Raw genomic sequence first — 22,327 nt, forward strand, 5'->3', positions numbered from 1 at the left:
AAAACCAAAAAACAGATGAAGCACACAAGCAAGAAACGCATGCAAAGTACACAGAAGCTGACCGCTGAAAGAGGGAGAACGCACAGGCTAAATACACAAAGAACTAATTAACTAATGAAACAGAAGACACAGAAAACAAGTGGGGGAAAAAAGACAAAAGCAGCAAATTCACAAAGAAAGAAGCTCCAAAAATTAAAAAAAAAAATCAAGAACCAAGTTCAAACAAAACCCAAGAACACGACAATTACTGCATCACATGGGCATTCATTTCACTCAGCCTTTACTTCAAGTTAAAATCTTTAAATGTATAAACTGCTCAGATATTTGTTATCATAAAGCTGGCGACCTTAACAGCTATCACTCGATTCCATGCTATGTAGAAATCCTTGAATCACTAGAACCAATGTATAACTGTGTGTCCCTGTGGAGGATTATCATGTCCTTCCATGTCAGCAGTCAGGCTTTAGACCTGATCATTGTAGATCTATCCAAGGCTTTTGATTGTGTTGATCCCATGTTGTGAAATAAGTTGCTTTCTGAAGGTTTTGATGCTACAGTTGGCTTAAGTGATATCTCTATAATAGAGTTCAAACTGTTGTTTCAGATGTTTTTCAAACACCCAGATGTCTAAAGGTGTCCCTCAAGGATCAATATGTGGCCCACTGCTATTAATATAACATAAGATAAGATAATCCTTTATTACTCCCCGTTTCCGGGGAAATTTCCCATGTTACAGCAGCATACATTCATCATTCATACATCATACAGTAGAGCAACAATAGCAACAATAATCAATCATATACTGATAATCATAATAACAATCACAATATGTCCAGGAGTGTAGGATGGGAAAGGTGGCTTATGGAATGATGTGACAAACGGGAGAACTGTGCAGATTATGTGGTAAGGGATTGTGTGACAGAGTCCAGTTTTGTGTAAACATCAGCCAGTGATGCTGATGTTATAAAGTCTTATAGCAGATGGAATGAATGATTTGCGATAGCGTTCCGTCTTGTAGGTTAGGTGTCTCAATCTACTGCTGAAATTGCTACTTTGAGACTTCACAGTGTCATGCAGTGGGTGAGAAGGGGTTGTCCCTGATGGATGTGAGCTTTGCCAACATCCTCCTCTCTCCCACCTCATCTATGGAGTCCAGGGAACAGTCCAGCACAGAACCGACTCTCCTCACCACTCTGTTCAGTCTCTTTCTGTCTCTCCCAGAGCTCCCTGCTCCCCAACAGACCACTGCATATAAAACAGCAGACACTACCACAGAGTCATAAAATGTCCGGAGCAGAGTCCTGCACACTCCAAAGGACCTCAGCCTCCTCAGCAGGTGGAGACGGCTTTGGCCCTTCTTGTACAGGACCTCTGTGTTGTGTGACCAGTCCAGTTTGTTGTTGAGGTGAACACCCAGGTATTTGTATGAATCCACTATCTCAATGTCCATACCCTGGATGTTCACCGGTGCAGTCTGAGGTGCCCTCCTCCTGCGGAAGTCGATGGTCATCTCTTTCGTCTTACTGACGTTTAGCTGCAGATGATTTCTCTCACACCAGTCGACAAAGTCAGAGATGACTGTCCTGTACTCCAGCTTGTCCCCGTTAGACATACACCCAACAATGGGTGTATCATCAGAGAATTTCTGGAGGTGACAGCTCTCAGAGTTGTATTGGAAGTCTGATGTGTACAGAATAAAGAGAAAGGGAGAGAGCACTGTCCCCTGTGGGGCCCCCATGCAGTTGACCACTAGATCAGAAACATAACCAGTTTAATGCTGATGAGACCATCCTATATGCTAACGGTTTTACTACTAACCTCCATAATTGCCTGGCAAATTTACAAAAAAAAAGCTCTGGCTCAGATGTAAGTGTGGATTGACAGCTGGGTGTCTGGATTTTCCACATGGCAAAATTTGCTCCTAATGGCATGCATGGCAATTTTGTTACCATTGCTAACAAAAAGTGCTTTGCAACTGCTAAAGTAATGTATACACTACACTACTTTCACTATACCATGGATAATTCCAATCCTGTCCATTTATCCATGTTCTAAATAGAGATCTAATTTGTAGGCCAGGATTTTAATTAATTAGGGATTATATTCCCGAGTGTTAATAATTTGTTAACAACATTCGGACTGTTTTAACTCATTAAGGGTCTTGGGGAGTTGTGGCTCAGGTGGTAGAGTTGATCAAAGTGTCCTTGGGCAAGACACTGAACCCAAAGCTTCTCCAGGCAAGAACTGTGTATGACAACCATGCAAGGTCGACAGTAGTGTGTGAATAGGTGTGAGACGCTTCGAGTACCACTAGAACAGCGCTGTAAAAGGCCACACCATTTACCATTTAACTAACACAGCTGTTATGTCTTTAGATTCTCAGCTGTGTTCTCAACAAAATAGCAAACTGGAATACAACAATCTGCAAATCAATAAAAAATGGATCTCACTATAATACGACAGTGATTATTATTTTTATGGTTTTCAGTGTGTACTCAATACACATGAGTATACCAAGTGAAAGTCAGGATACAAAATGTTCATGCATTATGGCCACAGTCCACATCAAGTCCTTCCTTGCAGTCTGTGCTGTACAAGAAAGTAGCTTAGACTGGAAACAAGTCATCAACTAACATAATCTAGGAACCTGTTTACATTTCTTTAGAAATGAACTGGGGGAAAGAGTTTATTAATATTATTAGGGTGCTTACTGTACATAATTATAGCTGTATGAGAACAGAAGAGAATAACATGAATATGACTGAATCTCCACAGCAACTCTGCATTTCTACACATATTACACAGATTTTGCGAATGTGTAATTACATCCCATTATTTTATAAGTGACATTTTAAATGAGAGTTTACATATTTCAGAAGGGTAAGGGGTGGAGAACATTTTGTGTGTTTATCCAGAGTGATGCAATTGCGAACAGAGGGTGTGCCAACTGTGCGGTTGTGTATTTCAGCTATAAGAGCTCTTCACTGTACTCTGCAGCCTCTCTACCTCATCTGTGGTTTCTATTCAGCCAAGAGTTGTCTCTTTAGGGAGTAGCAGAAAGAACATTAAGCTTTCAAGGACTTGTGTAATAAAAGGTGGTTTTGAAGTCTTTGGAAAAATTGCAGTCCGACATGATTGTAATCCTCAGTAAACAAACTGCCTTTGATTGTGGCTTTAAGCTATGGTGATTACCAGATACTCTTTGTCATCCACCTTCTTGCTTCAGTCGCTCCCTGTTTCGTCTGATTTTGTGTTTGTCTCCATTTTCTTCTCCTCTCCTTGACATGTGCACATACAGGGTATTCAAACAAAGTCGTATTAGGTGCACAAACAAATTACAACTACAAATACTTTAGTCAGCAAGGACAATAAACACACACAGGGACGTGTCTACAAGGAAACTGCCTGCGTACTCGGGAGCATATTCATTTATTCAACATGTAAAACGATACTATGGTAATTAGTTTGCCCACATGCAACATTTTTAGAAACAGAAAGGAACATTACATTGTTTTGCTTTCCATGGATCTTAGTATTAATGCCCTGTTCTAATCCCTTACAAGAGCTCAACTCCCTGAGCCAGACAAGTTTTGGATTCAGACAAACTCATTTAGCATGCAGATTAATGCAATTCCCAGCTCCTGGAGGAGCCAGCTTATTAAACACATTTAAATCACATACATTTACAATTAGAATAAGTTGAAGCTATTAAATAAAAGACAAAATACAAAAGTAGCTCATCAGCACAGTTTGTCTCTCTAAACACATTTGCATAAGTGCTTCGCCCTTTCGCGCTAAAGCATAAAGCGCAAAGCAGTCGCACCCTCTAACTGAAGTCAGGGTCTAAAACAGGAAAATGAACCTCTTTTTTCTTCAGTTATATTCATGGATGAGTCAGCCATATTGCTCTAATTAAAATAATCAAAGTCCTGCTGTCAGGTTGGCACTTCTTAGGCACTGTTGTGGCTTGCGTTTAATTGCTTTTGCATTTTAATGTTTGAGCTATCTCTGTGCGTGCAAATGTATGTGAGTACAGGTGTGTGTGTGTGTGTGTGTTGTGTGTGTATATACATGTGCATGAAAGGCTTTCCATGCAGAACAGTATTCTAAGCCTGGAATACTGAGAGAGTTTGTGCAGGTCTGGTCATCAGTGTTCCTTCTACTGACTCCACTGCACGCTTGAATGTCTTTCAATTTAGTCCTTCTGATAACTCGGCTCTCTCTCTCGCCGAGATAAATGCTGAAATATAATAAATGACTTCGCAACTTCACATGTTTTGGCTCCTACCTCGTCTTTCTCACATTGTGTCGGTGCCCTTCTATTTCTCTGCCTTATTTATCTGTCTCTCTCTGCGCTTCCCTTGTTGCTCATTTTTCATCACGTTTGAACGAGTTTTATATCGTGTTGTATTAACTTTAGCAAATAAAGACAGTCATTTCCACCACATAGCGACTTTTACTTCCTGGGAACAATTCTGAATACTGGTATTGTAAGAAGGAAACATGAATTCCACTCTATTATGTTTTTTTTTCTCAAAACGTTTTATCGTCTTGTGCAAAAATTCCGAGCCTAAACACATTACTGAGAAAATTACTGGACAAGAATAGTTTTTACCTACTTGGGTTATGCATCTATTTGCATAAGAGGCGGACTGAGGATGTCACTTAGACTTGAAGAAATTGGAGAAAAGCTGTACAGTGTACTGACATGCATACAAAGTAGCTGTGCAGGGACAGTGATAAAGTGGTGATGGAGTGATCATTGTCTCCTGTGTTGCTATTCATTGGAACTGTCCTCTGGAGTGGGAACACATGATAGTGAGATGAGTCTCTTAATCAATAGGCTCTGCAGCTGTGACTTTACATACACCAACAGAAAGGATAAGCCTTTTATCGATGCATTGTACCGAAACTATTCTCAGATATGGATTAATCTGTCCTCAGTGCTGCACATTATTTTTTCCCTTTAACCTGTCTGTCAGTTATTTGCCTGCAGTGCTACAATAAATCTGACAGTGGTCTTCTTTGGTGCAAAAATTCCTGTCTGATCTCAGCTACAATAAGTGTTTACTGCAGACTGCACTGGCCTCTGCTACTCTATGCTGGTCATAAGCATGTGGTGAAAGGAATCCTTTAACGATACGCTTTAGATAGGAAGATCAATACCACTCTTAATGTCTGTATGGTTAATATGAGGCTGATGTCAGCAGCCAGTTTGAATATTTTAACACAAAGACTGGAAACAGCTTCTAAAACTCACAAATGAACAAACTTCCTGGAAGATACTGCAGGCATGTAACCCACTGTAAAACCACAATGTGTTGTTGTTACACTTAGTTCTTCCTTATGCAGTAAACAAATGTCATATGACATGTTTGCTTGTGAGCTTTAGAGGTGCTACCACTGTTTCTGGTCTTCGTGCTAAGTAAAGCTAACAAATTGTTGGCTGTAGCTTCATATTTGCCATTGAAATCTACTCATCTAACTCTGCCAGAACGCAATTAAGCTCATGTCCCAAACCGTCAAACAGTCAGTTTACATTCTCCTCCTTTCTTCCATCCATTAGTGATGAATTCTTTAGCCTTGAAAATAGTCAAGCTCTCCGGTGCTCTTTGGTGTTCATATAAAAAGCCAAACAGCAGCAGTGCCCCTTTCATCGCTCTATCCAAGGCTTCAGTAGTTGTCTTGTGGAGGTGTACTCTAACCTGCCCTCAGCAGCCTGCCGTGATTAGCCAATAAATAACTAAACGGGTATCATAAATCAACGGGGGGAGCTCTGTCAGGGTGATTTTCACTGCAGTTTCTCTCTGAAAATCACTCTGCTGCTCTGAGAGAAGAAAGAGCGTGAGTGATGGAGGCAGGGTTGGCGTTGGTTCTTTGTGTTTTGTGGAAAAATGTTTTACCTTGAGAGGTATTCTCCTCTGATCTGTTGATCTGCCGGTCAGTCATTATAACCTGCAGTATATTTCCTGTTAGATTAAAACTGTGACAAAGCTGCCACTAGACTATCCATTAGTGGCACAATGCTGCCGTGATTAGCACTGTCACTTGGCAGCTAAAAGAACCTGGGCTGGAGTCTTAGCTGGGGCCTTTCTGTGTGGAGTTTGAATGATCTCTCTTTGCCTTTTTGGGTTTTCTTCAGATGCTTCCACAGTCAAAAAACATGGTGAGGATAATTGGGGTCCGAAACTGGGTGGGTGAGTGTAAGTGTGCTTGGTAATCTGTCTCTCTGTGTTATCCCAGTGATGTGCCAGCAACTTGCCCAGGGTCTTTCTATAATGAATATATTGATACTCCATAACATGATTCCATGTTGTTTGGATGTCTTTGTTTCATTTCAGCTTCTTGTGTTGATGAATACGCTGTCTACTGTCTTTCCCATCTTACCTGCAAGCTGTAAGCACGCTTCTCATTCTCTCAACATCACCGTGTAATTGTGTCTCCTGCAGAAGAGAGCACAGAACAGTGACAGAGGTTGAGGAACTCATTTAGACGGGAGCACAGAAGCTGAGTGTGTAATGCTCTGTGCAAAACATGCACCTTTTCCATCAAGGCTGGCTTAGCTTCTGATCTCACCACAATCTGCATGTCATTAGAGATAACTGCAACACTCAGCTCTGCATGTCTGCATGCTTCAATCCGAAAGGAAAAAGTGTGACGGGAGCAGAGTGGGAATATGAAGGCAGGGAATAACTGAGCAATAGATTCTGACACCTCTGGACTTCTTTGTCAGCAGGGAGCACAAGCGAGACTGAGGAGAAATGAGGCAACAAGCAAAATGGGTCTCAGTGGAGGGAAGGAATGCGAAACGATGGAAGGACGTCATTTTTTGCAGTTTGAGTCTTCATCATGAGACGTCTGTTTTCCATTCGGCGGGTCTTGAAGTTCAACATAACCAATCCCCCCTTCCCCATCCCTGCATCCTGTCTCCCCTCGATTTCCCCAGAGTCCCGTAGACAAGCCTTTATCTTGATACCCATCAAGGCCTCTGGTAGTGTGTTTCATCCGCAACCCTGTCGAATGTTATCTCCAGGTGGAGAGCCTGTCAAACTGTTTATTATTGCCACGCTATCAGTGACGGGAGAGGGACATGGCTGCAAGGTGTTGGAGTGGAACTTGGGAGCAAGTTTGGGTGACAGACATGCTGAGTACGACAGCAGATAATAGGCGCTCCTCTCCAGGTTTTATCTCAGTTTTCAAACAGGCGAGCTTCAGGGATCAGAGTTACCAAAGTTTAAGCTGCAGAGGAGCAACGGAGCTGCTGCAGCTTTTCTCTGTTCAGCAACCTGTTGACTGTGCACCACTGAAGCTTTGAATGTGTAACACTGAAATGTGTATTAAAAGGAGGTGCATTTAATAGTGAGCCTTAAAAAAGTGACCCTTCTGTTCAGATGTTCAGCTCCTCAGTTTGTTTTCGATCAGTCCATCCTCTCTCAGTAGCCATGATTTTCCTACCTGTACATTAATTATTGTGCCATTAATAATTTCAGGCAAATCATTTATAAATAAACAGAAAGGCAAAAGGCATGTTATTGAACCTTGCATATGATGAATTTGCAACCCAAAGTAGTGATTTAACACAAATATTTTACCACACTGCTGTTTACATTCTGTGTAGGATGTAAACAGCTCACAGCTCAGTCAGAAGTTGTATCAATTTATTTATAAGTACCTTGTGGTTCCCAGTATCAAAGGCTTTCTTAAAGTCGACTTAAAGTCTTCACTGTGGTGCTGAGCAGGTAGCACACTGTGGGTTTATCAGTGGGATTCACTCGAAACATCTGCCTGCTGTGGCTGCAAACAACACAGATGAAAGCAGTGAGACTGAACCAAAGAGGCAAGCTGTGGGCAGTAAAACCAAAACATTAAGTAAAAGCGACACTCAGTAGCGTTGAACTGCAGAGTCAAGTGACAAGTCTTTGTGGATTTGTCTCTGCAAGTGACACCTGTCACATTACACGGTCATGTGGTCCATTGTTCATGATGATTGGCTGTGAGGTGAAACCAAACCACTAAATAAATAAACTGAATAAATGTCAGAAAGAGAAAGAAAGTGACAGAGCTGGGTCGAGAGAAAAACTAAAACTAAAAAGTTGAGTTTCCGCTCCCTGCCATTCACAGTTTACTCCATCAATGCCCTTCTGTCCCTGTGTGTCACCACTTTCGGCAAAAGGCTTTTCTCTCTTTGTCACTTGAACAGACATAAATACCCAATTGTTTCCTCCAGCTGTGACATTTCTATTTGCTAGATCTACTTTCTGTGCAAGCGTTCACAGCAATGAATTGCATGTGACAGAAACTCGGCTTTCTATAGTTTTAAACTGTCAGTCCTATTTCAGTCCTTTTCACGCGTGTAATGCATACTTGATGATCTTTTTATGTTGCATCACTCTAAACAATGCACAGAGCACAGATTCTCATACAAATGAATCAGCCACTATGTTAGGACAGTGTCTTGGTGCTGTCTTACTGCTGTCAGAAACGAGTTGCATTCAAACAGCCTCACAATGGCCAATTTTGTCTCGTTTGCCTTAAGTGTTGGCAAAAGGAAGCATGAGGTAATGTCACAGAACACATTTTTATATAACTTTGATGAGGATGTCTCACTCCTGCAACAGCTCTCATCCTTTACACGCAACATTATGTTATTCCCACACACACACACACACACACACACACACACACACACACACACACACACACACACACACACACACACACACACACACACTACACTGAAGGCAAAAAGACTGACGTAAAATCCAAATGCGATGCCAATTAACCTGCCTACAAGTAAATGGAAACTGTTGTTCTCTTTGATGTCAGCAGACAGTGCGCTGTGTACTGAGACAGCTCTTATTGCCAGAGTAAAATGTCCTGAAACCTGCTGTTTTGTTTCAGTCCCCTGCAGACTGAATATTTTGACAGACTGAAATGTACAAATTCAAAACTGCTGTCTGCGAAAGTTTAGATTCAGAACAGCTCCATGTGGAGCCTGAGACATACTTTCAATTCTATCTAGAGTATATAAACAACTATAATGTTCACACCCTGCTGTGGTACAGCCCTCCAGAGATGCCCTCTGGCTTCATTTCTTGGGAGAAATTTTTGTCATTCTTGCTGCCCTTTAAGTAAAGACGCTTGTTATTACTTGAACACTGAATGCACCACAAATATTTCCGATTTCTGATCTGCCCATATTATAAACAGTGATCTGGAAATCAAATTAAAAATATTTCTTGCGTATAATCATTGGTGAAATGTGAAACTTCATGACCTCTCAGACAGTCTGGGGTGACGATCTTTAGTCAAAACAATGTGGATAAAATCTTCCGTCATAACATGTGTAATTATATAAATATATATCATAATACCTAGAAGATGGTGTCTGTTTTGTCTAAGCCAGATACTTGAATGCCTACAAGAAAATTCGATATGTCTAATGTTGTCATAAAGAAGTCCTTCCCAGAAACCAACATTTGCCGCTATGGCCGAAATGCAAGCACAGATCAATGTTTTCTACATTAACAAAGCATTAAAAAACAACATGTAATGTGAAGAACCCATTGAGAATTATCGCTAAACTTTGTAGTTTCTACACTTCTACAGAGCATTTCAGCTCATTGTTTTCCCGACCTTTTTTGGGTTTAGCCTCCAGCTACTTTACTGTCGTGGTTAACTCTCACTGAGCTTATCATCCTCGTTTTCTTCCACAGCAGGCATCCGTTTTATCAAAGAAAAACCCTGAAAAGCCACTGTGCACTCTCTGCTCGGGACCAGCAGCAGACAGACATAGATGGAAAACATAGTGAAACATTTAGCAGCTAAGGAACATGGATATGCCCCTGGGGATTTGGTGGGGAACAAAACAACAGATCTAGAAGACAGAGTATTGGACCTACATTGTCAGGTGGCAGAACATGGCTCCAAATGAATGCTGATGTTTCTTAGTGTCAGCTGGATGTATAGTTTGCTGAAATGTTTGACATAGTAACTTTACAAAGTGATAATATGGCAGTGTTGTATTCACAACTTTAGGTGGCCACAAAATGGTCAAAACTGTCAGTTAATATAGCTTTAAGGGACATTAAAACAAAGATTTGTGCGATACATTATAATGAAAATCTAGCTTTTCATTTTTCCATATGGTGTGTTTTATATGCTGGAAGAAACAACACATGTATAAAATAAGCAGTCAATGCCATGACTGAACATTTCCACCTTGAAGCTACAGCGTACCAATGACTGTCTCAAAAACACAAATTCAAACAGGAAAGATTTCATATGTCACAAACCTTAGGAGCCTTTCCTGTCAGCTTGCAGGGTGGTCTATCATCATTCTTCTTCTGGTCCAGACATGCATGACTGAATCACACCAACGCAACAACTTACTTTTGTTGTGTAGTTGTAGTTCTGCAGTATTTGAGTTGCGAGTGAGCTGGTGTGCTTCAGCTGCAGCTTTTAGTGGAGTTGTGGGTGGAGAGGGAGGCACAACAGTACAAGCTATTGTAAGGCATGAAGGCTTCATTTTAATGGGAAAAAAATCTAAAGATGCAACTTTGACACATAAGTGAGGCTTGAAGAAGTTTAAATGTGAAACCTTTGTATTTTTAGTTTCTTTCAGTCAGATTTGACCTCTTGAAGTAAAGTTATGACATTATGACATCATTATTTTATGACTAAGTTCGTGGCTATCATGATACTCAAAATTCAGAGTATCAGCTCACAACCAGAAGCTAAGATGCTGCTACACCAGCCTGGTCATAGTACGTGTCTTCATCAACAGTCCACTCTCCTCTTTAAGTGAAAAATGTCTCCTCTCACCTACTCCACTCCTCTGGATGTAAAAATCTTAACCCTGCAGTGCAGCTGCTGTATGTGGGAAGACCAACAAATTGCTGAGGTCTGAGAGTCAAGTGTTCCTTTGCACCGCGATGGCTCCTCCTGCTCTCACATCAGCTCTCAAATGGAAGCTATTCTGTGAAACATGGCTGCCATTTTCTTCATGGCTCGTGACTGCATATTTCTGAGCGAAGAGAAATAAACACATATATAACACTCCTAACACACCTTTTAAAACACTCATAGTTTTTCTTTCCTTTCTCCCTCCTATTTACACATAATATTCACACGCCTAACATTCACAATATCTCTCTTTTTCTATTTCTATTTGATGGAAACTATGAGTCTAGTGGAGTGAAGTGGATATTTTCCCCAGGCCCCTGATAATACCTGTATAAATAGTTGAGCGTGGCATTATATCACTTTGTTATTGAGAAAAAATGGAAAGCATTCCAGTGTGTGGAGGATTAGTCGATATTCAATTAACCCAGGCAGACAGTCATGGTGACCGTTTATCAATACCTCTTTTTAACTGCACACCCTCAGCACACTTAATTAAACTTCCCATTAATAGCATCAAACAAGTGAGCAAACTAACAACACAAACACTCTGGCCAAGTTTTGAAAAGTGACCCAAATCCACTGGAGCACCGACGGGAGAACTGGTTTATTTAAGGGAGTCAGCTCAGCTCCTGCGCTGGTCGAAGGTCTCGGCCACGGTCATCCATGCTATTCGCCCAGTTGTGGAGACAGTGGAGGACTTTGTGTGTTTTGGACACGCCACAATTATGTGTCCTCAAAGTATTTGTCTGGTTATTGATGCGTATCTGGGACACGTCACAACCTTTGACCCTAAAATCATTAATTTCCTCGCATTCCACAGTTGAGCATATGAAAGCCCTGCATAGATAGCTCTGAGCGCACTGTGGTTTTGGCTTCATATGAAGGAGCTGCCACAGGGTTTAAGAAACGCAGCTACTTTGTAATAACGGGAGCCTTCTATGCAAAGCAAGAACTGGAGATGACCCTCACTGGTGCCCTTTGATGCAGATCGTGCCACATTTGTCCTTTGCTAATCAGCTGTAAATCAGGGCAAGAGCACCTATCGGGGGCAGCGATGGGACTGTCTAGACGGCGATAATGATCTGTTAGCATGTGATCAAACATGCTTGTGCGGCTGCAGATCTCCAGTAACAGTAATAATCACCCCATTTAGAGATAACTGGCTGTGAGTTGAAAGGCTGACATTATGACAGACAATGCAGAAATGTGTTAGAAGGAGACCAGAAATAGACGGCAAAGCAGTGGAAACAGTGACACGCAACAAAAAAGCACTGCTGTGAAACTGTATATGCATGGCAGTTAATACGTGTAGGTCTGTAACTAGTGATTTTTAGTAATGCTGATGCTGCTGGTCAGCCCATTTAGAATCTATTTATGCTAAAATCATCCTGAGAAAGCTCTATAAAAATAATGTCACCAGCCAGTTTTCTTTTAGTTCCCAGAATGCTCCTTTTAAATGCATTATCAAGTTCTTTGAAGACACTCTCAAAATATTCCTTAAACATTTTCCAAATTCTGCATTTAGAATATCTGTGGTTTGTTACCATGTAACATTGCGGGAATGTTCTACAGAGGAACATTCTGAACAGCAGCAGCATCAAAACATCCTCAGAAAATTGCAGACAAAATGATCCACTTTTGTTAATATATCAAGTTCTAGGAAAATTTGATATATCCTGTTATTTGAGGGCTTCAAGCATTTTTTAAATGCTGGTTTAGGAATGTTCTTTATTATCATGGAACATAAGCTGACAACATCCTCCAAACTTCCTCTAAATGTCAAAATGTTCTGTTAACTTTTAACATCATAGGGACATTATTTGAAATTAGAAATATCCCAAAAATGTTATTTGAACATTAAATTTAGATGCTTTCTTTCAAATTTTGTCATTGTAATTTTAGAATTATTATTAATTTGTAAATAATGTTGTGGGAGCATTCCCTTCTTGCTGACCTTGTTAGGTGCTGTGGGTATAAACCTGCCACTAGCTGTGTAATACACTCTATTACCAACAACAACAACCTCCAGCAACAAACTACCACACTGAAAATTTCAAGTTCTGCAGAAGATTTGGATTCAGCTGTGAGGCAGACCTGCTAATTCTTTTCAGGGAATTTTCAATTTTAATAGCAGTGCTCACCTCCCTTCCACCAGAAAGATCTCCTCTGTCACTGTTATGAGGAAACACCAAAGCACATCCTTTGCTTAGCTCCACCCAATATGACTACAATTAGTTAAGGTAGTTGCTAGAGGTACGGACCCGTACCCGTAGCCTGTGGCCTACAGATACGGCACTTTCCATTTGCCAATCAGATACGCGAGATCTGGTCACGTGACTCCCGGTAGACGCTAGAGGTACGGACCCGTAGCATCGGTACTACAGGTACGGACCCTAAACCTGACCCTAACACTAACCCTAACCCTAACCTTTGCTTACCTTTCAACAATTTGCAGTGGTTAGCAGCTTCTTGACTCGCGAGACTCGCGTATGGGTCCATATCTGTCTGGTAAATGGAAAGTGCCGTATCCGTAGGCCACAGGCTACGGGTACGGGTCCGTATCTGTAGACACTACCTAAAAGAAATGCAAACAAGAAAGAGCATTTTTCCATACGGAAGAATGCTAGTAAACTATGTGAGACTAGGTCTAAAGTGAACTTGACGTCTAATGGATGTTTTAAAATGATTAATGTCGTCGCTGGGAACAGGAGTTGTGCCGTTTATTTATTTATTTTTTTAATAAAAAATGTCAGATAAATAGCATCAATCCAAAGATAATCTATTTACAAGGATCTAGAACACTGATCAAACTTAAAATCCTTACATTTGAAGATTTGGATGTGGAGTGTTTGGCATGTTTACTTGATGACTTACAGAATTAATTACTTACCGAAATTATCATAGAGATTCTGTTGACAAACTTTGACTACTACTTCAGAACTGGAGAATATGCTACTTTGGTCCACTGCTACACAGGTCTTTGAAGCTTTGCTCTTTTTAACTTTTTTGCTTTGATAATACAGTGTGTCTTTAATGTTTTTGGTAATTAGCTCTAGCCATAGATATGGGCATGTGGTAAATAAACCAGAAATTTTATAGAGAAATCATTTACAGATACAGTCTTGTTCTGGTCTCTTTAGTCTCGGTGTATACGTTGTCGTATCGTCCAACAATGTGCTGATACTGACTATATAGAGTATAAAAGCTGTGTTAAAGTAGGCCAGTGAAGGCCACAGCAATGGGCCCCTGTCTGATAGTAACGCAGACATAAACCATAACACAAACACTCTAAGGATTTTACCATAAAACAGTCAGTGGTGAACAAACTACCAGTGTAACTAACAAGTTAAGTGTCTCATTTCATTGTCGATCTCACACACTCGCTGTCCCATCTTTGTTTGTCTCTCTGTGCCATTGTGTGAATACAAATGAACACCGAGCCGTTATCACCTGAGCCTCGGATGACAGCGTCTGAGTGATGTATCGCTCATCTGCCTCAGCTTCGTGCCAGACAGGATGTGTTTTCTAACTTAGGAAATGAAAATGTCAAATGCAGATTCTGAATTGTGATGGCTCAGCAATATCCAAAATTGCTTGAAGTTACATCGAGCAGCTCCCGTTCTCTAACCTTTTGTATGTGTGATGGAATTTTACAGTTGTAGAGATAAGAATTGATGGCGGCGGTGTTTGTTTACTCGGCCCACAGATAAGCTGAAATATAATCCTTCCAACTGTTTTTGATCAAAGAAGTAAAGCTCTACTACGTTCTCTCTGCAGCTCAATTGTAATTCTCCAGGCCTCTTCTCTTTGTGTTTAGCCCATTAGAGGGCTGTCCCTCTGTCCTCTGCTAAGTTTGCTCTGAGAGTTGAAATGTTTTCCCCTTGGGTGCCTTGTGCCAGCCCCCTTCCCCTTCCACCGATGTAGGGGTGAGCTTTCCCAGGACAAAGAGATGAATATATAATGGAATGAAAAAAGAGGGGGGCGGGAGAGACAAAAAGACAGCGGGTGTGTGAGTGCGAGGGAGGAAGGGAAAGTGGGAGCACAAGTGAAAAGATATAGAGGGCTTGACAAGTGCTTGTCAAAGGGTTCAATACTGCTGCCAAGCTCTGAGTGTGGGGACACAGAGAGAGGAATAAGTAGAGAGAAACAATCTGTGTTTTTGTCGCTTGTACAGACCCAATTGCTAACTCATTACAGACTCCACAGGGTGTGGGATACACACCACACAGAGTAGTTAGAGAGTTGCTGGAGAGCCGCTCAGTCCTACTACACCCCCTCTCTCCCCTGGTCCTCCAGCACATGGTACAGTCCATTTAAAAGGCTGCATGTCATCTCAGTGTGTGCAGGGTCCTCTCTGAGAGCAGCTGCTCACAGCACATTCTCCTCAGAGGGAGCATTCACTTTCCCCTCCGCCTGCTGGGCTGCATCTCTTTTTCTTCTCTGTCCTTTTTTCTCCCTCTCTTTCTCTCTCTGTGCTTTCTCTGCTTCCTCTCTTTCTCCCGCGCTCACTCTTTTCCTCCGCTGCCCTGCACACATGTCCTCCCTGACTGACTGGTGCTCGGCCACACAGACGTTGTTCTTTATGCAGTAACAGGTAGACATCATCTCTGTGCTGCTCCGCGCAGAACAGGAAAGGGACTGGTGATTTTTTTTTTCTTTTTATGTGCGAAGTAAACTGTGAGAGAAGAAGCGCAGGTGGAGGAGGAGGAGGAGGAAGAGGAGAGGGGGAAAGGAGGTGTTGGAGGAGGAGAGAGGGTCTCAGCTTCACCCCCTGTAATGCTCCTCTTGACACCATGCTGCTCTGTGTGGATTTGGTCCTCAGGGGAAAATCCTTAAAATGATGGAAGACAACAAACAGCTGGCACAGAGGATTGATGGGGCCATCCAGTCTGCCAGTCAGGAAGTGACCAACCTCCGCTCCGAGCTCTCTGCCACCAGCCGCAGACTGGCAGAGCTGGGCGCCAGCAGCCCCCCTGCCTTGGAGAACCACCACCAGCACAACCACCACGATGACAGCCTTCACTACCGGGGTGAGTGTCTCAGCATGTACATGTATGTATGAGTGTGTTCATGCTCACACCTAATCCCCCTGCCTCTTTCTGTGTGCGTGTGTGTTAGAGTGAGAACATGAACATGTGTGCCTGTTTGGAAATCAACAGTGGGAAGCATTCGGAGAATGTGCTGTGGGGTTACTAATACCGTTCCACCGTTCCTCCTCTGACTTATTTTTCCCTAAACTCAGCATGAGAATGACAGCGGAAAAGGCAGCAGATTGAAAGGAAAGAGAACAAGAGACAGACTGAGGAGTGTTGTTATTAGACGGGAGGGGTTCGGGTTAGAGAGCGTGGGCCAGAGTCGACCAGGGTTTGGTTTCCCAGGCAGCAGCTGGGCTCCTCTGGGGCTGCACTCCCTCCAGCTCTGGCTTCTTCTCTACTTTCTCTCCGACTCTGGCAACGGGTCTGCAAGGAGAAACTGAGCTTCAGGCCCAGAAAACTGCATGCCAACATCTCTGAAGGAAGCTGGCGACACCGTGGCACCGTCACTTAGCTGGGAAAGAGATGTGATGAATGAGGAATGAGTTTCAAACTTGAGTTGTCATGGGACTGCTCGTTGTGGCTTCACTGGCTCAAAATACTTCATTCTGGCTTCATGTTATACTTTCTAATACCTCTCTTGTTGCTATAAGTAATAGCTTAGAGACCATTTTAGATTTAGTTGTTGCATGACTGCGCCTGTGTCTAATTAAACCTTCTTTCGACATTCTGGTGAGCTGCTTTTATATAGCTGACATCTTGGATTCATTAATGATAACTTTTATTGTGTTTGAGTGGAACAAGAGCGATGAGGGAAATCTAGTTTTCCTCTTGCCCTGATGTGTGAACAGTAAAAACCCCAGTTTGTGATTCAATCGGTTTATTGAGCAACTAATTAGTCAATGCAAATTTCTAACAGAATATAGGTTGCAGGAGAGGTTAGATTTTGAACTGCCTGCATGTGCAGACAGCCTGACTTGCTGAAATAGTGAAGAAGTCCTATGAACTCGCAGCATCTGTAGTCTGTTTGATTTGGATGCGTTTGGAAGCCCGAGAGTTTTAGAGATCATACCCTATCAGGCAGGTCACTGTCAGTGTCTGTTTAATTCTCGGCAATCTTAAAAGTGTGGAATCTAAAAGTCACAGGAGTTTACCAGACAGGGAAGGTCTAATGAAAAGGAACAAGATAACTCAGCTGCACCGAGTTATCTGCTGTGTCCATCCAGCTCGCTCTCTGTCTCGGTCTTGTTCGAGCAGTGTTAACAGGCCGCCTGACATTCCCACATTCCTGAATGTCAGGGCGGTGATGTCATATTTCCTGTTCCCAGAGGCCAAGCCAGCAGTCAGGTGACTGATCAAACCAAACACAACCCGTTCACATCCCTCTTTTCCTTTAAATGTGAACCTGTATAGAGAGGTTTGAGCCCGAGAGCCACTTAGCTCGGATGTATTTTGTTTAAGATTTTAAGTTTAAGATGATTTGCCTGAGGGATCTCTCAGTTCGGCAGTTTGGGGTGTGATGAGCCAGCACCAGCGTCCAGTGGCTTAGGGAGATTAAATGTTCTTTAGGTGCGTATCCCTCCCCAGGCCTGGCTGTTTGTTAGTCCATTTGTTGGCTCTGCCCTGTGCGGGATCAAAGCAGAGGTATTTTAATATGCATGAGCTGACTTCCTGTAAATATATTACACTGTGCCAAAATGTCAGAAATTCTGCTGTGTTTCGCCTCCCTGTGGAGCTACAATAACATCTCTGACAGACGTCCAATAAGGCCATAAACACAGCACTTCAGCCTGCTGTTCATGTTGCCCTGTCTGTCCTTCTATCTGAACTAAACGAGGAACAAGAGAATAAATCACTCCAAACTTTCAGTCTCTTCACTGCCACTATCATTTTTCTTTTGTACATTTTGTGTAATTTTTCTGTCCGTGTTTACAACAGATAGTTTCTTTTTATGTCTTGTCGTTTTTTTAAAGTACAGTAGAGTCAGTGGAAAGGTCTTTGGTGGACTGTTAGGAACGACCAGTCTCCTTTTATTCAAGCTATTGACAGTAATGTATTCATTGCCAGGGTGATGGCACCCTTTTATTATTGGCCCTTCCTCTTAATCCGTCACATTGATGTCTAGACCTTGTTTAACATTCCTAAAAGACGAGGATGTTTCCACACCAATTGACTGCATCGCTGCCATATCTGTCCAACTGACTTGTGAGGAAAAACACACACACATATCCACCCTCCTCTCAATTTGTCTCAGTGAACAGAAGATGTCTGAAAATATTTGGTCCTCTAAAATCAATGTGGGCTAACCTTATGGAGTATTACATTATTTATACTTGGTAGAGCAGTGGCTTGCAGTCTGTCGGTGGGAAAGGGCTCATCACAGACTCATGGGAACCTGCCAATACTAATCCATAAACTTTTCTTAAACACAACCATAAGGCAGCTGTTAGTGAGTCATTCAGCATGGGGAGCATGGGTGACTCTTGGCTACTTAAAAACAGAGAGCAATTTGTTAAACACGAAGGGGAAAAACACTGATGCATACATGAATTCATCCATTTTCACATGTCCCGGTTACAGTTGGTTTCTAGTGAAGGTAAAATGAGGGGGAACATGGAGCTTCACAAAGTGAGAGGAGCTGATTTTTTGACAAAGTCTGTATTTGACGGAGGATGAAATTCCTCAAGCTGAACAAAATATGACCAGCTGTCTTTTAAAATGTCTGATGGAAAGGTACAAGATGAGAGGTCGACTGCAACTCTCAAAGAGTGTTCTGGTGAGAGGATTCACAGCTTAACAGAGGTTAAAGTTTGGTTAATTGTGTTGCCAAACAGCAAGTGAAGGCTAAAAAAAAGGATTTAGCTGTCGAAGTAAGTTCACTTCCAGATTTGGGGTCAGTTTTTGATGAATCGAGCAACTGTAGCAGTGTATTTATTGACAACAAGATCCTCTGAATTTGTTCCATCTTCACCGTTAATTAGTTTGTCCTCCATGGTGACAGTGGAGGAAACTCATTGTGATTGTAGTATTAACAACAAAACACCATACGAAACATAAATATGGATTTCTGATAAACACCTTTAAACAATTCACTCTAATGGCTATTATAGTGTTGTGAAATGATTTAGGAGACTCCAGTGCCACTAAGGATGCCTTCGGTTTTTTCCCATCTTCTTTGCAACGTGGCCCTTGTTTCCGTAGTGCACCATTGTTATGATAATGCAACTTGAAAAACAAACCCAAAAAAAACTTTTGTGCATAAAACACGCTCCACAATTTCTCTACATGTTACCATAGTATTTTAAGGCACATTGGAAATATAATTAAACTTTCAAACTCTTCCAAAATGAGCTGCTCCACCAACTTCTCCATTATTGCTGCTTTTGAGAAATACCAGGATATTGTATGCAGCCACAGAGGAGGAGAAGGCACACTCCAAACTGTACAGCATGCTGTAAGGCATGCATGTTGATTAAATATTCTCTAAAAGTGATTATCTTTTCTCCGTAGAGGAGAGGCTGCGCTGGCTCTAATGCTCTGTGCTGCAGAGTAATTGTAAAGAAGTATCCTCTCCCCATCTGGCCTGAGTTTGTCAGAGGCCCAAGTCTCTCATTACTTCATCGTGCACATGAGCAGGGCTGGGAACACATTGCCAAACTACAGGGGCAAAAAATCCCATTCACTCCAGCTCTTTCTCTTTTCTTTGCAACACTCTCGGGGGACCACCCGCCTTCCTGCTCGCTGTCCACATGCAGAGCAACTATGCAATGCACTGTAAGCTTCCCCCTGTATCCACCAGCACCCCTCCCCGATATCCCCCCGCCCGGGCTCGCTCGGCCACGCCCTGTCTGTGGTCAATGCGATGTGAGAGAAACTGTGTCCAAACAATAGCCAGAGAAAGGCAGCCCCTCACTCCCCCAACGTTTCTCCCTCTCTCTCTTCCTCTTCCACACTAGACTTCCTCCAGTAAAAGAACTAATCACGGCATGGCAGGGACTCCAATACCAGATGGAAATACTGGCACTGGTGGGTGGGAGGATTTGCTCTTAGTTTTGGAAAACATGCCGACAAAAGTGATGTTGTCAAACACGGAGGCGCTGCTTTTATGTTTAGAGCGGCAGAGCTGATTATGCTCCTAAATGATGATAAGCTGATCACAGTTTTCTTTTTCTTACATTGCTCTGTTAGATGATTAAGTGCAGACTATTACAAAAAGCCGAGCATTATATTGAGTATGTGATTACTTCAATATGTCCTGAATAGCTGCAAAAACTATGAGAAAATCTGCGAATCGATTAAGTGGAAACACCAAAACTGTTTTGGCGGATACATACAATATATGAGCAAACAAATACTGCTACTTGGCTATATGAACCATCTTTATTGCAGTGTTTCCAATTTAGTCATTTCACAGATAAGGCCCTTTTTCATTAAGTGTTTAATTTATTTTGTCTTCCATATTTTTTCAAGTTTCATTGAGTATCTGCACTTAATAACTGAATAATGCTGAGAAGTACTTACTTTGGCAGCCTTTGTTCTACAGAGGCTGATAATGGTCTTAAATAAATAATGACTATCTGGTTATTTGTTTTGCTTTGTAATGGAATGCAAGCCCCAGTAATGAACTGATGGAGTGACTGTCAGTGGGAGTAGAAAGCTGGTGGACTTGAGTTTCCACTCCTGAGTTTAGCAGCCCAGAAAACAGGGGCGACAGTTGGGTGGCACATATTCACCCTCATGTAGATACAGGGCCAGAGGAAGCCGAACTGTATTGTTTCGATTGCTTTGAAATCTTTCCAAGTTTGCGGTCATCAGGAAGGCGGTACTAATTTCATGTCGCAGCATTCGTAGAGGTCCAGAGGTGACAGATGACAGCTGACCTCAGCATGTCTTGTAGGTCTATTAGCAGAGGTGACAGAAGTGCTCCGGACACCAGCTGCTGATGGCATTCCTTGGGATTGGTTTGGGTGGCAGATGGCTGCAGCGCCATCACTATGCAGCCCATGTTGTAAACTGCCACCTTGGAGAGAATGAGCCTGCAAAAAAAGCCAGGCCGGCAGGTATACAGGCAGAAAGCCAGTGGAGCAGAACCAGAAAAAGGGAGCTGCAAGAAAGATGCAAACTCTGAGGCAGGGTACATCTCCAATAGACATTCCTCCGCACTTGGATTTTCCAGGCAAGCTTTATCTGAATGAAACTTCACAGAGCAAGCCAGCGAAAGCCGTTTCAAGGAGAACTGAGGAGTACTTTAACCGTTACACTAAGCATTGAATTGCTTTCCGGTATGACACTCTGCCTCTGCGATGATATTATTCCTATCAGTGAGACTGATATGTCTCTGTATGCTAATTATATCCACAGAAGCCAAAGTGCTCATTTAACTATTTCCTTCCCACTGGCTCCAAACAGTCTTGGGTTCCCAAATGATTTTTGATGAAACTGGCATTCATTTAATATGGATTTCCTGTGTAAGGTCATAGCTTGGGTTAAGAGAGTGGTTTTTATTAGCAGGGGAGTATGCAGAGGGAGAGAGGGATGCACTAATGAGGATATGCCTCACTGTTGTCGCTTGCTCTTACACTACTTTTCTCGCCCATTTTCTTCACATCATAACTTTGCATGCAGTGAGATATTCTAAGGAAACTGACTGAAGACAATGAGATGAGGAAAACTCTGCATAGCTTGAGTGTGCATCTCGTGTTTATCATCACTATATGTCAGAGTAACGAGTTTATGTTCTGGGCGAGCTGAAGTATTACTTCCTGGGTGTGTTTTATGGGCCTACTATGTTTCATCTCAATCATGTCTGGGAAGGATCAGACTGTATGTCCAGGATGGGGAATCTTGCAACACTTATGAGGATTTTCTTGACTCTGGCTGAAGTGGTAGAAGACAGTGTACTGGGAGCAAGGATGAGGCTTTGTGATAGTACAGGTTTCTGACTGAAGCCCAGTGCCCTAGACTCTCACGCTGTGGAGGATATCTCCATTAATGAAACACACTGGGCACACAAGTGAAAGAGATTTAATGTATGTCTGTGCTCAGACAAAAAAATGAGCTCTGACAGAGTGTTTAGTATGATTCTCCCAAGTGGGATGTTTCAAGGCCACTGCCTGGGTGTTGTAGTGCCTGCTTCACAACAGGAGGCGCAGATAATGATCGAGCTTTAAGAATCCAACTCCCCCATCTCCCCCATGCCTCCACTCTACGCATCTAGCCCTTCATTTTCACCTTAAATCATCCAAATCCCTGTTGAGTCCAAACTTCAAACAGTTGCCACTCTCAGAGAGGAAGAAACAGACAGCGAGGGAGAAGAAGCCCGGCTGCCTTCACAACAGTCTCAGTTCATCCTATTAAAATGCCTCATTGCTTTAGCAGCGGAGACTTTT

The 22,327-nt window shown here is 42.3% G+C and overlaps 1 protein-coding gene across 2 annotated transcripts in view; it reads left to right on the plus strand.

Moving 5' to 3' along the window:
- Nucleotides 1-22,327, plus strand: part of kaznb (kazrin, periplakin interacting protein b) — a 124,825-nt gene that overhangs the window by 41,830 nt on the left and 60,668 nt on the right. For both annotated transcript variants that reach the window (XM_051948401.1, XM_051948400.1), the window contains exon 4: nucleotides 15,728-15,935. In XM_051948401.1, the coding sequence (XP_051804361.1) occupies nucleotides 15,728-15,935 (208 nt within the window). The remainder of the gene's footprint in view (nucleotides 1-15,727; nucleotides 15,936-22,327) is intronic.

The sequence above is a fragment of the Acanthochromis polyacanthus genome, chromosome 5 (genome assembly GCF_021347895.1).
Source record: "Acanthochromis polyacanthus isolate Apoly-LR-REF ecotype Palm Island chromosome 5, KAUST_Apoly_ChrSc, whole genome shotgun sequence".
Taxonomy (NCBI): domain Eukaryota; kingdom Metazoa; phylum Chordata; class Actinopteri; family Pomacentridae; genus Acanthochromis; species Acanthochromis polyacanthus.